The 16452-nt window shown below is 53.0% G+C and overlaps 1 protein-coding gene across 2 annotated transcripts in view; it reads right to left on the minus strand.

Moving 5' to 3' along the window:
* Positions 1–16452, minus strand: part of PDE5A (phosphodiesterase 5A) — a 139372-nt gene that overhangs the window by 50099 nt on the left and 72821 nt on the right. For both annotated transcript variants that reach the window (XM_081092068.1, XM_081092069.1), the window contains exons 12-14: positions 9513–9659; positions 6983–7108; positions 5328–5422 (exon numbers count right to left, since the gene is read on the minus strand). In XM_081092068.1, coding sequence (XP_080948194.1) covers positions 5328–5422; positions 6983–7108; positions 9513–9659 — 368 coding nt within the window. The remainder of the gene's footprint in view (positions 1–5327; positions 5423–6982; positions 7109–9512; positions 9660–16452) is intronic.

The following is a 16452-nucleotide window of genomic DNA, read 5'->3' on the forward strand; positions in this document are numbered from 1 at the left end:
TGGAGGACTGACTGAACTACTGATGGAGGACTGACCGAACTACTGATGGAGGACTGACCGAACTACTGATGGAGGACCGACCGAACTACTGATGGAGGACTGACCGAGCTACTGATGGAGGACCGACCGAGCTACTGATGGAGGACTGACTGAACTACTGATGGAGGACTGACCGAACTACTGATGGAGGACTGACCGAACTACTGATGGAGGACTGACTGAGCTACTGATGGAGGACCGACCGAGCTACTGATGGAGGACCGACCGAGCTACTGATGGAGGACTGACTGAACTACTGATGGAGGACTGACCGAACTACTGATGGAGGACTGACCGAGCTACTGATGGAGGACCGACCGAGCTACTGATGGAGGACTGACTGAACTACTGATGGAGGACTGACCGAGCTACTGATGGAGGACCGACCGAGCTACTGATGGAGGACCGACCGAGCTACTGATGGAGGACTGACTGAACTACTGATGGAGGACTGACCGAACTACTGATGGAGGACTGACCGAGCTACTGATGGAGGACTGACCGAACTACTGATGGAGGACTGACCGAGCTACTGATGGAGGACCGACCGAGCTACTGATGGAGGACTGACTGAACTACTGATGGAGGACTGACCGAGCTACTGATGGAGGACCGACCGAGCTACTGATGGAGGACCGACCGAGCTACTGATGGAGGACTGACTGAACTACTGATGGAGGACTGACCGAACTACTGATGGAGGACTGACCGAACTACTGATGGAGGACTGACTGAGCTACTGATGGAGGACCGACTGAACTACTGATGGAGGACTGACCGAGCTACTGATGGAGGACTGACTGAGCTACTGATGGAGGACCGACTGAGCTACTGATGGAGGACTGACTGAGCTACTGATGGAGGACCGACCGCCCTACTGATGGAGGACTGACTGAACTACTGATGGAGGACTGACGGAACTACTGATGGGAGGACCGACTGAACTACTGATGGAGGACTTACTGAACTACTGCTGTGAGCACTGTTTGAACTTGCACATTACCCATGTTCAGCTCTGTTGCCTCTCGAGCCTCCAGGGATGATCTCATCCTCCTCTAGGAAGCCCTGCCCACTCTAAACTTCACCAGTGGTGACTCCTGTGCTGTCTCGGCTCCCCTTTGAATCTCAGAGCCTGCTGACCCTGTGACCTGCACACCAGCCCATGACTCCCCCTCATTCCTGTCACTGTGTCACATACAGAGCAGGCAAGGTCTGTGGGAAAATACAGTTATCCTGATTTAACTGAATTGTTAATCGTGAAAAAAAATAATTTTATCAATTTACCTCTTCTTAAACCACCCTACTTATAATTTTCTTTTCTTTGTCATGCTCCTGTACCTTCTCTTTTTCATGGCTGCCTCCAGAGCACACAAACCTGCACACACACCTACACACACTTGCACACACACTGATGCACACCTGCACACACCTACACACACCTGCACATATACCTATGCACATACCTGCACACACACACCTGCCCACACATCTGCATACACAACTGCACATGCACACACACCTGCCCACTTCCCAGTTTTCACTTTCTTCAACGGCACCTCCTTGTTCCAATTTCCTGGACCAGAAATCATGAGTTCCCTTTCTTTCATGCACAGAACGAGCTGTTCAACAGGGAATTAAAATGTTTCTCCTCCAGTCTCTCCCCTGTGTAGCCAGGATGTGATTTTCAGCATGCTCCTGGCTGGCTAGCTGAACCCTGAGGCTCTACTTCCTACCATTTTCCTGGTACCTTCAGACTCTTCCTCCTAAACAATGCCCTTGCTTCCTCCTGTCCCCCCTGAACGCACTGCAGATGTTTAGAGCTATCCCTACCACGGAATGTACCTCCTAGCTGTTCATCTCTCAGTTCATCGGGGGATATCCAACTGATGGCTTGTGGCTAAGCAGAGCTCCCCCTGTGGGAGCAGACTGACCACCAGGGGGCAGCTCCTGCATTGAGCATCTGCCCCCTGGTGATCAGTGCATGTCATAGTGACAGGCCGTTCTGGTTGTTCCACTGTTAGGGTCAATTTGCATATTACCCTTTTATTATATAGGATGCCTGTCCTGCATTGCAGAACATGTTTCCCGGAATACTCCCATTTTACAGAGGCCATAAACAATGAACCATATACAACCCCCGGAGGGGGTTGGCAGCGCTGGCGCCAGACAGGCCAAGCCTCTGAGTGTAATCTCACTTCCCCCATGCCAACTCACGGGGGCTGCAAAGCCTGCAAAATGTCTGGAAGCCATATTTGGGAGACAAAGAAACTAAGGGTATAAAGGGAAAGTTCCTCCATATTCACCACTCAGGCTTTGGAAACAGACTCCCCTGAGTCACCGTGCTAGTACATCTGCAAATAAAGGGTTTTTCCTGAACTTCTGAGTACCCGTTGTGTGTTTTTCAGTCATCTGGTAAATTCTGCAACACAGCTTCCAACTGATTTTCGGAAAAGATGATGGAGAAGAAAATGGCGGAGGTTCTGTTTCTAACTGTGCTGCCCCGTGAGGCCACTTCTCTCTCTGATGTGTTCCTTTCACTTCTGCGCCTCCTTTCATGGTTTGGGGTTCCTTTCTATCGTGTCTGAGTATCTGAGGAGGTGGGGACAGCAGACCTTTCAGAAGCTAGTCCTTCGTGTGGGAATGTCCACGCTCTTCTCGTCCTCCCACGAGCGGCGTCACCCTCTCCCACTGGGGACAGAGAAAAGAAACGTCCCAGGAAAAGTCAGGGTTCCCTCTGCTTGAACCACAAGGACGGAGGAAGAAGTAAACATCTCTGGCCCTCCTTCAGGTTTCCACTGACGTTATTGTGACGTGGGGGAGTCTGCCTCATGGTGAGTGTGAAAGCAGAGGCTGTGATCCATGACTGTTCTCAGGGATTTTTTTTTTAAAAAAAGAAGATGACGTTTCTCCATATGTTTTTCCAGGCGGAAACAAAGGGAAAAACAGTCATGTTCTTCCCTCTCCACAGGACAGTGTGGCGTCTGACCTGAACACTAACAGCATATGCGGCCCTGCGACCTTCCAGCCGCGCTCGGGGCTGCATCTCCTGGTGGCCTTGTCCCCTTTGGTCATGACAGGTCAGCATTGCAGCCACATGGCAAAGCACACACGTTAGACTTTAAAGAGGAAACAGCCAGGCTCGGACCCTGGGGCCGGAGCTTGCTCTCTCCTCTCGTCGGAGGTCAGCAGAGGACGTGGCTGCTACATCACTCTGATTCTTTCTACATGAAGTTGTCTATTTATTTAGATAAAGGAATGTGATTAGAGAGCTTCCCGAAATTCCTCAAGACAGCAGACATCTGGAATTTCCTGAAGAGATCTATCTACCCATCCACGGGATCACTCGCATACCTAACAATGCTCAGCACTAAGAGGTTTTCCCACTAAAATGTAGGCTTTTAGACTAAGTGGCTGCAAGAAAATAAGAATGTCGTGGTGGCTCAAAAACCTGACGAGAAGTGGGGTTGCCTTCACATCTCATTTGCTATTGCAAACGCCCCTCAAGCGAGGTCCGCGGGGAACCTGAAGCCCTTGTCTGTGGAGTTAGTATCTTAGTCTCAGAATCGGCCGAAGAGCAGGCTGGCGATGAGAACGCAGTCACCAGCATGGCTGCTGGGGCTTGCTCACACTGTGCATAAGCCAGGCGTTCCCCGTGGTGGTGACGTGGTGGTTAGCTCCTGAACTGGCGCCAACCCCATGAGGTGGGAATGCGATCACCTCCATGTATACGTGAGGAAACCGGGGTGCAGAGCGGCACGTGCCCTTGCCCATGGTCACGCGGGGACTGTGTGAGAGGAAGGATTTGAATCCAAGTCTGGCTGCCAAGCCTGGAGTCCTCAGCACTGCGCTGCGCCCTGCACCTTCCCCGAGGCCACAGCCCCCTCAGGAGCCCGGGATCGAGCGAGGCCCTTCCCAGCATCACCTTGTTATTAGGGTGGAATCTTACCTTCTCTGAACTAGTCTTTGAAGTTTGCTATGAAGCCCTAATTCAACCTGAAACAAAACTCTTGGTAATTACCTCATGAAATAAGATTCTCACAGAAATATTTTCCCACTTTAGGCCAGAAACGTTACCAACACAGTACTGGACTTTCATTTTCCCCCATTTCCCTTAAATAAAACTAGCCCTGCTGGTGTGGCTCAGTAGTTGAGTGTTGACCTATAAACTAGGAGGTCAGGGTTTGATTCCCGGTCAGGACACATGCCCAGGTTGAGGGCTCAATCCCCAGTGTGGGGCGTGCAGAAGGCAGCCGATCCATGATTCTCTCTCATCATTGATGCTTCTATCTCTCTCTCCCTCTCCCTTCCTCTTTGAAATCAATAAAAATATCCTATATAATAAAACCCTAATATGCAAATCGACTGAACAGAAGAACGACTGGTTGATATGACATGCACTGACCATGAGAGGGCAGACGCTCAATGCAAGAGCTGCTGCCCCCACCCCGGCTGACTGGGGGTAGCTCCTGCATTGAGCGTCTGCCCCCAAGAGAGGGAGGTGACTAGTGGCGATGATTGGGGGGAGGGGCCAGCCAGCAGGTTGCACCAGGCTACCAGCCAAGGCATGTGCCAGCGGGGGCCCCCTATCGCCCTGCCCGCTGGTCACTCCACATATGGCCCTGATCGCCGGCCAGGCATAGGGACCCTACCCTATATATTGGGAACAGTCTCCTAGATTTAAAATTAAAACCTGGCAAGGCTACTCTAACACTGAAAAAACAGGATGATGCAGCGATGACGTGCATAGACTCTGGCTTGTACATTTTGTGGTCAGCCCTGATTCTGACACTTATAACTGTGTGACAAAGCCAATTACTTAACTTCTCTCTGCTTCAGTTTTTCCACCCATGAGATTGGGAAGATGGTACTACTGCCTCAGAAGGATCATGTTCTGTACTACGTTTTATAATCAGGGCAAAAAAAAATGCAGCTGCCCATACAACAGCAAGATTCACCTGTGTGAAAAGTATGGTAACTGGTGCATGCAGCATCCCAGATTGCGAGAGGGATGTCCAACTGCCGGTTTAGGCCCAATATCCCCCGAGGGGTCCCAGATTACAAGAGGATGCAGGCCGGGCTGAGGGACCCCCCCTTTTCCTCCCCCAACCCCATGCATAAATTTCATGCACGAGGCCTCTAGTATTTAAATAAAACCAGAGTATGTTACGGGACCTTAACCAGTTGATATTTTGGACCTTGACCAATGCAATTTTGCCGTGGGTTTTGCTTTAATAAGGACAACCCCACTGTTGAAAAGGTCACCCTGTCTGGCAGGGTGACCACCTCACCGCTGAATGTAGGAGTTGTTCACGCCGCGGTGGTCCAGGTCGTGGCTCAGGGCGGCGACCAGCAGGGCCAGCACCTCCAGGTCCGACAGCTTGCTCTACACGGCGGGCGTGGGGAGGAGAGAGAGAAGGACCTGTAAGGGTGCTAGGCCATCTCTGTGAATCTCAGCGCTTCACACAGGCCTGCTTCAAGGTAGCGGCACGCCCGCTCCACAGGGGAAGGGCTGCACCTCGCGCTCAGAGCGGGGCTATCGCCAATGTCACTGACCCACGGAGAGGCGGAAATGCCTCACCAACCACCTGTCCCCCACAGTCAACACCACTCCTTCCTAATGGTCTACGTATGCACATGGGATAAGCACATGAACTTTGAATCACTGGCTTCTCTTAACCTTTAACTCCTGCAGCTTCCACGGCTTCCATGCTCTACCCTCAGAGGCTGTGCCTAAAGGCACCAGACAATGAGTATATTTGGCAAAAGAATACACAAAAGGGGATTAGGGATGAAAAGTTGGCTTTAAAAAGTTACATAATAGCCTGGCTGGTGTGGCTCAGCGGTTGAGCGTCGACTCATGAACCATGATTCGGGGGTCGATTCCTGGTGCAGGGCACATGCCCAGGTTGAGGGCTTGATCCATTAGGAGGCATTCAGGAGGCAGCCCATCAATGATTCTCTGTCATCACTGATGTTTGTCCCTCTCCCTCCCCTTTCCTCTCTCTCTGGAATCAATAAAAAAATATATATATTTTGAAAAAAGTTACATGATGTATTTATTGCAAAGTGAATCCCAGATTATTTTTGAGTGGCTGCCATTTGTATTCTCTGTACTACTGTTATTCTTCATAAGAAAACACAAGCTGAAATTCCTATTGGCTCTATCTGCCGGAATTCTCAGCACTCGAAGTGGCATATTCACAGCACACACATCAGCATTTTGTTTTTCTTTGCCAGAGCCCGGATAGCATTGGGTGGTTTAACCCTCCTGACGTTCCCAGTTCCTCCTAACAGGAGTGGAGCCTGCTACCAACAACAACAAAAGACACTCACCAGGAAAGCATGGGAGCTCTGGACTGAAGAGCTCTGTTTGATGGGCCTGGACTCACTCACCTAGAATAACGGGTCGGTGCCCGCTGATGGCGGAATCTAAGGACAGAGCTAAGCATAAAAAGGCCTGGCAAGGACCTAGGTGCTGGAACGTTGTCCGCGTTGATGTCCTGTGAACAGGGTGTGGTCCACGCACTGGTAAGGTTAACGGGGTGAAGAGAACCCGCGACAGGGCCCTGGCCGCATCTAGGGAGCCACGCTCAGGACCTGCGTGGTGTGGAGCAGCACGAATGTGAGCAGACGGATGCTGCTGTAGTTTCCCTCTGAAGGACATACTGACCTTCCCAAGCGCCATTTGACTTTAGCGTGAAGCTACTTAAAGGTTATGCTAACATGCCGTATACATTCCATAGGAGAGGACGTTATCAACCACGGATTTTGCCACACTAGACTTCTTTCCTTAAAATACAATTTATTTTGTAGCTGGCAACAAGCAGTACCCTTAATCACCACTAATGCAGATTTAAAAAAGTACTTGAAAGCATGTGCTGTAAATTTTACCACGAAAGCCACCAAACGTCTTAAGCGAACGGCTCCATAGTAGAACTTGTACCTGGATCTTGCCTGCCTTCAGGGCGGCGAACATGCACTGCGCCGTGTTGAAGGCGTGTCTCCAGTTGTGGTAGGCCACGTTCTTCCGGTAATTCTTCTTCACACTCAGGATCCACCGGCAGAGGACCTGCGGGCGGAAAGCGGACGTGTCACAGCGACTGCGGAAGTTGGTCACACGCTCACTGCGACCCGGGCGATGCGCACAGCACACCCAATCTCCGGCTCCAGGGATGCGGGGGGGACTAGGATGCAATCACGTAACAGATCAGGACACTGACACAAACATGTGGCTCCATGTGACCAGGTCATGTGGCTCCTAAGGGAGGGGCCAGAGTTCATACCTGAGCATCCGACGGCAGACCCTACCCTGCTAACCAACCCACTAAATTAGTGCAAAATGCAAGGCAGCCGTACGGGAGGCCTGGGGGCCTGGAGGGCACCGACTAGCTCTGTGAGACACCAGGTCCACGTGTCACCAATTAGGAGAGTCCCGCATGTGCGGACAGCCACGCAAGCAGCCACCGCTGAGGCCTCCCCAGTCGCCTGCCGTCTGCTGTGACGGCTTCGGTGCGAGGCTCGGGCTGATGGGACAGGGAGGGGGCACATGTCCCGCTCCAGCACCTGGCCCGATGCGTCCTGAGCTCTTTGTCCCTTTTGCACCAGCTTGGGCATTCAGACAGAGGGACTGCGTGGTTACCGAGAAGCAATTAAAAAAATAACATATGCCAAGGTCCATATGAAAAAAAGCATTTTAAAGATGGAGCGAAAAAAGGAGAGACGGCTGAGCAGCATGTCACAGCTGGGCTTCACTCAGCTTCTCAGTGGTGTGTATGCAAGGATCCCGGGGCTCAGGTCCCCCGCGGGGGCTGTGACTGCGTCAGCATCCAGTCGCTGCTGTTCAATCCTGAGTGGTTCCCTGTGCTCTTGGGGCCTGGACAAGGAACAAAGATGCATGCTTCTCCCTGCACACATGGCTGGAGGCGCTCCTGCCACAGAGCACTGCCTGGGAAGTGGAGGTTTCCAGAAAGAATGCTGCAGATGCAGGTCCAAACCACAGTTTTCTCATCGGTGGAACCACTGGGAGAGGGTGGGTGGAGGGTCTGCGGTTTCTTGCCTGCCCTGTTCTCCCCAGGCCGCAGGGAACCAAGTGCCCCTCCCCTCCCTCCCAGCCACCGCACATGGCAGAGGATTGGGTGTTACCTGGCACCTCAGACAGAGCGGCCAGGAGGTGGCAGCTTCGTCCTGTTGGGAGGCTAAGTACTGTAACAGCTATGAGCTTCCAAGCTCTGCAGGGAGGGGTTGTGGCAATTGCTGGGATTGACCGCAGAAGCCGGGAAAATGCAGAAACCCAGCCAATAGTCCTTTCATCTGAGGGCTGACTGAGGGGACAACGAGGTTGAGCCCCCGTCACGCGGTGAGGGACGTGTGTCCCGCCCTCCCCTGCATCAGCCGGTGTCCATCTGGGGCGAGGCGTCTGAGCACGGACCCCACTGCGGACCGGGCCCCAGCCCAGTGCCGGGCGCACTGTCCCGGTATCAACCGCATTTCATGATTAACCATCAGCTGAGCAGCGAGGCCTCAGAGGTCCGTAAGTTCCAGGGGAGGAGACCTGTGCAAGGAGAGCAGACACCCGACCGAGCAAATGCCTTGAAGGCAAATGACTGGACTTTGTTCTCCGAGGTCTTCTCCCTCCTCCCTCCTCTGTGTCCCTGATGCTCCTTCTCCATGGACGGCGGGGAGGGACACGTCCAGTCCTGCTGTTTCCCAGGAGGCGAACGAGGTTGTCAACGCGGTAAAATCCTGTGTTCACCTTCTCCCCAGAGGTGGCCCGGGGGCGCCCAGAGCTGGCTGTCATTGGCCCTGTACCCCCTTGTCCCCAGGAGCCCTCTCAGTCCTGGCCCTTCCCTGAGAGGTTGTGACCTACGCCATCCGACATGTCACCCCCCCTTCAAACTCCTGGTGACACCACTGTTTTCAGGACAAAATCCTGATTCCTCTGAGCAGCCTACAGGGGTCTACACGATGGGCTTCCTCCTTCCCCTCCTGTGCCTGCCTGCAGCCTCACCCCTGCACAGCGCGCTCCACAGCCCCCACCTCCTGCCCACCCGCCTCTGCACATCCTCTCCCAGGGTGGGAACCCCCCCAGTGGACAGCGGGGGCTGGATACCTGGTGGGAACCCGATAAATGCCTTCACGGTGGCTGGTCGTTTCCTTTAAAATTCTCTGATAGGCATTAGTGACAGATCAGTCGCTGAAACTTAAAATCTGCATTTCACACCAGCATCCAAAGCCAATTCTCTCTTCCACACATGCATACACACGTGTGCACACACTAACCCACACACATGCACACGGGCTCACACACGCACACATACACATATGCGCCCCTACCTCATGCTTCATCTGGAAGTTCTGCACCAGGTTGAGGTCAGTGAACATCTGGATGATGCACACGCATGCACACATGCACACGTGCTCATACACGTACACACATGTGCACATGCTTGCATACACACACGCGTGTGCCTCACCTCATGCTTCATCTGGAAGTTCTGCACCAGGTTGAGGTCGGTGAACATCCGGATGGTGCACAGCGCAGTTTCCAGGTCCGACAGCTCGAAGTCGCTGAAGCCGAAGTCGGTGATCCGCAGGGTCTGGGCAGAGGGCACCACGGCCGCCTGGGGGAGGGGACACGAGTGAGCCCGGCTCACAGTCCTCGGCTTCACGGCGGGGAACAGTGCGTCTGCTTTCCCTTGGGAATGGGACACATGCGAGACCCTCATCTAGGAGGCGGGCGGAGGCAGTGAGGCTGCTGCCGGAGGCTGAGCCCGGAACAGGACGCAGGCCTCCGGAGGTGCCCTGTAGGCTGCCTGGCCTGTGCCAATGATGACTCTGAGTGGCCGTCCTGGGCCATGCCAGGGCCGGGGCGAGGATTGAGGGGCAGCAGCAGTGACGATGCTCGGAGCGCTTCACGTTTCATTCCCAAGCAACACTCCCTCAGGTGCAGAAACTAAAGCCCAGACGGGGTTAGCCTCCTCCCCCAAGCGGAGCAGGGGCCCCAGTGCCCAGCCCTGCCCCGTCCCCTGGGTGTGCTCGGCAGACAGGTGCCCGGCTCAGGTCTGGGCCGGCCTGAGAAGCCGGTTTTGCTCCCTGGAGGACCTGCGCTCTGACTGCCACCCTTGGTGTTGCTCCGACGCTCATTTCACTGTGCTTCATGCGGCAGCTTCATCCGATGCGCCTGGCTCCTTTCCCTCGATCTCATCCATGTTCCCTTCTACCCCTGCTTCTCTCTCCAGGTGCTGAGCTCCCACCCACAGAAAGGTCAAAGGTCAAATGCCGCAGAGCTGACCCAGCTGGGAATGCCCGTTCCCTCCGCAAAGTTCATGGGCACGTGGTTTCCTGTGTCGCCCGGCCACACGGGGACCTGCGCTTCCACTGTGGCTGCTGGCGGCTGCGGCTGTGACTGCTCACCAGGGACGGCTATGGAATGAACGCAAGGAACCCCATTCCCTCACTTGGTCTGAGCCGTCAGCTCCGGTGCAAAGGACCCCAAGCTCAGCGGAGATGCCCTCCAGCGGGTGGGAGACAGCAGCCCCCACAGCTGCCTGCTGACCTCTCTAGTCTGAGACGGGATGTTAATAAAAATCACCAAACTGGTTATGGTATTTGAATTGGGGGAGATTAAGCAAAAATAAAGGGTTTCCGTTTTCTCCTGAGAAAGGCTACACAGAGCTCAACTCCCAGGAAGCAACAGAGGCCAAGGCCTTGGCACGCGGGCACCTGCAGAGCTGAGCTGTGGGGTCTCCCCTAGATTTCCTGCGGGGCCGGGGCCCAGAATCGGCACTGGCAGGAGTCCCCATGCCCCCCTCTCTGCACCGGCCACCCCTCCCGCACCTTAGCTGATGGGGCTCAGTGTGGAGAGGGCACAGGTAAGCGGGGTCCCCCCTTAAAGCGTTCCCGACTCCCCCCAACCCCTGAGGTTCCCTGTGAATAGCTGGATGTCACTACTCTGCTCCACTTCCATCTTTTGTGAAGCACAGAGGTGACATAATAAAATCCCACGGCCAATCCAGAGCTTTCCCTCCCAGAGAGGGCACCTCGCCTCCTCCCACTCCCCACGACCTTCACGTCGGACTTATGCTCACCAGACGTATTTATACTTTATACACATGCCCCCCGCTCCCCCTGCACACAGACTCTCCCAGCCCAAACTCCACGAGAAAGCACGCAGCTGCTCCTTTAGCCCCGGGCCGGAACCGGCGTGGCTGCACCGGGAGGGGTTGGGTGTTACATAAAGGCCTTGTGCTTCCAGCAGCCCCTGTCAGCGCAGCTGGGAGTGAGGGGTGGGAACAGCCCCCTTTAACTCACAGCTAGAGCAGTGCCCGCCCCCCTCCGCCACACACACACACACACACACACACACACACAAACACACACACTGCACGGCCGGAGGACTGTCCCCCAGGGCATCACTGTTCGTGCAGCCGGAAGTGTCTTTCGTTCCTTCCACGAGGACGCTCTAAGGCTACAGGAAAAGAGGCCAACACAGCCGGGCCTCTCCCCGCGGACACTGGCTTGGCCTCGCTCTCCCAGAGCCAGCCTCTCCCTGCTGCCCGCTGGGCCAGGGGTCAGCCCACCATGGCCAGCTTCCTGAGCTGACCTCTGGGGACAGGCGGCCACGTCTGTCCAGAGCCGTGTGGTGTTGTGGTCAGTGACGCGGGGGCTCGGGACTCTTGGGATCCAGGACTGACCGGCCATGAGAAAGTCCCTGTCATTTACAGCTCACGGACCATCCCCAGGGACCCGACTTCCTGTCCGCCCCGACGGGCTTGGAAAGGCGATTTTAACTCCATTTTATGAAACAGAACTCAGCATTTTACCACGAGCAGGGAGGGCGGTGGGCGCCCTTTCAGGGGCAGCTCTCGCTGCGCCACAGTCTGCATCCCCACGTGCCCTGCAGGGCTGCCTGGTGGTCAGAGTGTGCCAAGTGAGAGTCCGACTTGGTTTCCTTCAGGGGCTGATGCACCTGACCGCCCTGTGGTGCTGGAGACGGACAGAAAGCGCGCATTTTAGAGGTTCTGTAAAGCACTAGGTGTGACAGATGTGTACATGTCCAATCACCGAATAAGCCAACCCAAACTGGGCCGCTGCCGCCTCCTGCCACCCAGCTGGGCCCGCCCCTCCGATGCCTCCTGCCACCCAGCTGGGTCCGCCCCTCCACGGGCTTCAACCTCAGAAAATCTGCTGAGGTACCTCAGCGATCAGTACGAATGTAGTTCCACTCTTATGTTCAGGAAAGCAGCTCACTTTAGTCTGAAGCTGATATAACAAACACATCATTTAAAGCTACACCACTGGCTCAAACTTGGCCAAGAGTTTAATTAGTCAGTCGTGTTTTTAAACAACTGCCTTCAGTTGTTTGTGCTCCTGTGCAGTTAGGAAAACTACCTTCGCGTCAACGGCCATGTTCACGTTGGCATTTGGGAAGCCAGCCGCCTGGAGGTGGCCCGGCTGAGGCCTGTGCCCACATGGAAGCCCTCAAGCTGCCCGCCCGGCAGCCACCGCATCGCACTTCCCAGGAGGCTGACGGCTCCCCTCCCCATTCAACACGCACAGGACACATGCTTTTAAAGAAAAAACATTCACGATTCATTTACAAGGCCATTAGCACTTATGAAGTGAGTCCATGCACGAATGAGAGAAGAAGCCACTGTACATCGGCTCCACATGGAGCCCAGCCGTGCAGAGAGCAGAGTGGAGCTCAACAGGGCTCATGTGTTTCCCTCAATAACTACAGCAACAGGCTTTTGGAGGTTCCCTTCCCTAACATCATATACGCGGACTCCTGTAAGTCTCAATCAGGCAGAGGCAGAGACTACAAAGGTTGGATTGCGAGTGCACAGTTTTTCAAAACCATATAAAGAAGGCATGCAATAATGGCAAGGACAGGATGAAATATGTATACGCTTGTAAGTAAAACTTTAGAGGGAACTTGACTACAACTGGGACGAGTACCCACGGAACTGGGTGACACCTAAGTGCATAAGAATTTCCAGAACAGAGCTGTGATATTTCGGAGCTAAGGACAGCAGTAGAGCCCTGGTTGGTGTGGCTCAGTGGATAGAGCGAGCCTGCGGACTGAAGGGACCCAGGTTTGTTTCCGGTCAAGGGCACAAGCCCAGTTGTAGGCTCGATCCCCAGTGGGGGGTGTGCAGGAGGCAGCCGATCAATGATTCTCTCTCATCATTGTTGTTTCTATCTCTCTCTCCAAAATCAATAAAAATATAGATTTTTTAAAAAGAATAGCAGTAGCAATAATCCACTAGCAACATCAAAGCAAAACAGGTAGGATTCGCTTATTGGGTGAAAGAGGAAGAATCAAACAGAATCCGCTGTCTTATCCAGGTGAACTGGATGGAGCCAGTCACGCCCTGCACGTCTGTAAGGATGATGTCTCGATGGTCTGAAGGGCCCACATTGTCCCGAGCACGTCCCTAGCACCGTGTGAGGAAGAGGTATCTTCTCAGTTGTTGTGGGTTACGACAGCTCAGTGACCCTGGTTAATAAGACCAGAGCATCAACTCTTCGTTGCTATTATTTGCTCAAATTTTTCCATTAATGAAATGGTTATCGATAGAGATCTGCCCAAAGAGGGAGGGAATGTGATCATCTGACAGGAGGTGCTGGGTCGCACCCTAACACTGACAGAGGCATCAGGGGTGGTGGTCTGCCCCTCACTGCTGTCTCCGGCAGTGATCGCACCTCGCACTGTGCCTGAGGGAGGGGTCCCCGCCTGATGGGAGAAGATCCCGCCCGAGGGAGAGGATCTCGCCCAATGGAGGGGTCCCCGCCTGGTGGAGGGGTCCCCGCCCAGGGCTGGCTCTGAACGCTGGTCCAACGAGGCCCATCTGTCCTGAGGAACCTGCCTAAGCGGCCAGCTGCTCCCTCTCTGGCTGTTTTGACACAGAAGACCTTTCACAGCAGCGTCTCGACTTGCTTTTAGAGACATTCTCGGGATGACAGAAGTCACAGCAGGAACCGGATTGGCCCCGGCCCCATGACGAAACCCGGAGCTTGGTTTACACAATGAACTCCAGGACATGCCTGGAAGAGGCAGCCAGCCAGGCTATGGAACATCCAGCTATCTATAATGCAGTGGTTCTCAACCTTGGCTGCACATTAGAATCACCTGGGAATCTTTTTAAAAACCTGATTTCTGGGCCTCATCCTCCAGAAATTCTGTTTCTTTGTTACTAATGTTGTGGCCTCACCCCATAACAAAGAAACAGAATTTCCGGAGGATGAGACCTAGAAATCAGGATTTTAAAAAGATTCCCAGGTGATTCTAATGTGCAGCCAAGGTTGAAAACACTGCTATAATGAGTGAACACAGTGCGTCCCAATAACTGTCTAATAGTCAGACCCAGGCCAACTGGCCTCCTTTCATTTTCATCTCAGTAACTGCTGACCAAGGGTTATTAAAACGTCCACAGCAAAATGCTTTGCTTAAGGCTCTACTTGTGCTACACCCAATTCTAAGCCAAGCAATGATCAGATTAATAACAACAAACTCAATAAACTCAATAATAATAATAAAAAACCTCAGGGAAAGTAGGGGGAGAAAATAAAGATGCTGAATTTCCTACCAACAAAATTATTCTGTATAACTAGTGAGCTTTTCTGGGCACAGGCGTAAATGTTTAGTGCACTATTTCATTCTCTTCAGAACTAATTTTTTAAAATAAAAGTTAAAACATGTGACAGCTTTTCCACGTATTTTAGGTTTAAGTTGGGATAAACAGTCAGACACATGATGAAGCCAGCGATTTTGTCATTTCTGGAGGACGGACACCTGTGTGGCTGGGGCTGTACAGGAATCTTTATAAGACTGAGAAAACGAGAATTGCAATCAGATGCTAAATTTCAACAGATTTAAACAAGTCCTTTGACCTCCCAGCTTTGTAAGCCTGAATTTCTGAACGCAGCTGCCAGAATTCTATGTTCTGAATAGAAAACAGATGGTTTTGAACAATACTGCCCTTTTCAGTTGCTCCAACGTCTTTTTCTCTTGCTAAAATTATGAACATAATTGAGAAAATAATTTTCAGATTTTTCTGAAAGACTATTGCTATTTTCAAAGTGAAAAGCGAGTTTTTTAGCAGGATCTTTGGGAATTGCTCTATACGCTAGTTTGTATTTATCTAAAACAGTGGTTCTCAACCTGTGGGTCACTACCCCTTTGGTGGTTGAACAACCCTTTCACAGGAGTCGCCTAAGACCATCCTGCATATCAGATATTTACATGACGATTCATAACAGTAGCAACATTACAGTTATGAAGTAGCAATGAAAATATTTTTATGGTTGGGTCACCACATGAGGAACTGTATTTAAAGGGCCAGAAAGTTGAGAACCACTGAAACAACTCAGGGCGGAGTGTAAGCTTGACCTCATTTTAGAACCACCTGAGTGACCCCCCAGTGCCCACACTGAAAATGTGCCTCTCCTGTGATCATTTCCAGCCCACAGCAGGCGGTCAGCCCCAAACGCCAGCATTCTGGGAGGTTAGACTAATGGGCCAATTGAGTCTGAGGTGAAGGAGTCTTTAAATCTATAACCCTTTGTCAATAATTGGGGGGAAAGCTCATTTCTTCAAATACCATCGAAAGCAAAATAAGTACAGCCGATTCCGAATGAGCTGAACCCCAGGGAAGCCCAGCCTTTTGGGAAAATTATCCCAAGTCCCTAATGCTCCTCAGCAGATGGCTCAGCTCGCCCCTCACCCCTCGACGACTTAATTGCGATCCAGCCCTGCCCTCCCCCTGCCTCCCCAGCTCACTCTCTCTGCGTGTGGGCGGGGGCTGCGGGCAGTGGGCTGCGTGGGCTCTGGCCTGGACCGCCTGGGCATACATGGGCACATCTCTGCCAACCTGTGTAGGATGCCCTAAATGCTCAACCTCGAGTTGCCTTAAAAATGCTAATAGCAGCAGCATGTGGAACTGTTGTGGATTAAATACACTCAGTTAACACACACGAACTTCACACATGCCACGCCGGTGGTAAGCGCTCCCTAAATGTGGCTCTTCTTACCACCCTTCCCCTGGTGGGGCAGAGGGGTGGCTCTCTCTAACGCCCAACCCAGTCCAGGCCTGGATGGCGCCCCGTCCCGCACTGTGGGCCTCGCCCACCTCTCCTTCCCTCTCTGTCCAAGAACGTGCCGACCTCAAGCTTGGGAGCTATCCCTACTCAAAATCCCAAACCGAACAGAACAGAACCGAACCGAACCGAAACATAAAACCTCATCATTCAGCAACACCCTCACCGCGACTCCTCCACCCTCTTTCACACAAAACTTGTCTTTAACAACCATCTGTATCTGTTTCCTTGTCTTGTCCCCTCGCCTGCACTGTATCCGGTGGCTGCCTCCTCGCTGCTGCTCATTGCGGGCCCCACAGCCCCCTGGTCCTCACA

This window comes from Myotis nattereri, assembly GCF_964212035.1.
Source record: "Myotis nattereri genome assembly, chromosome: 5".
Classification (NCBI taxonomy): Eukaryota; Metazoa; Chordata; class Mammalia; order Chiroptera; family Vespertilionidae; genus Myotis; species Myotis nattereri.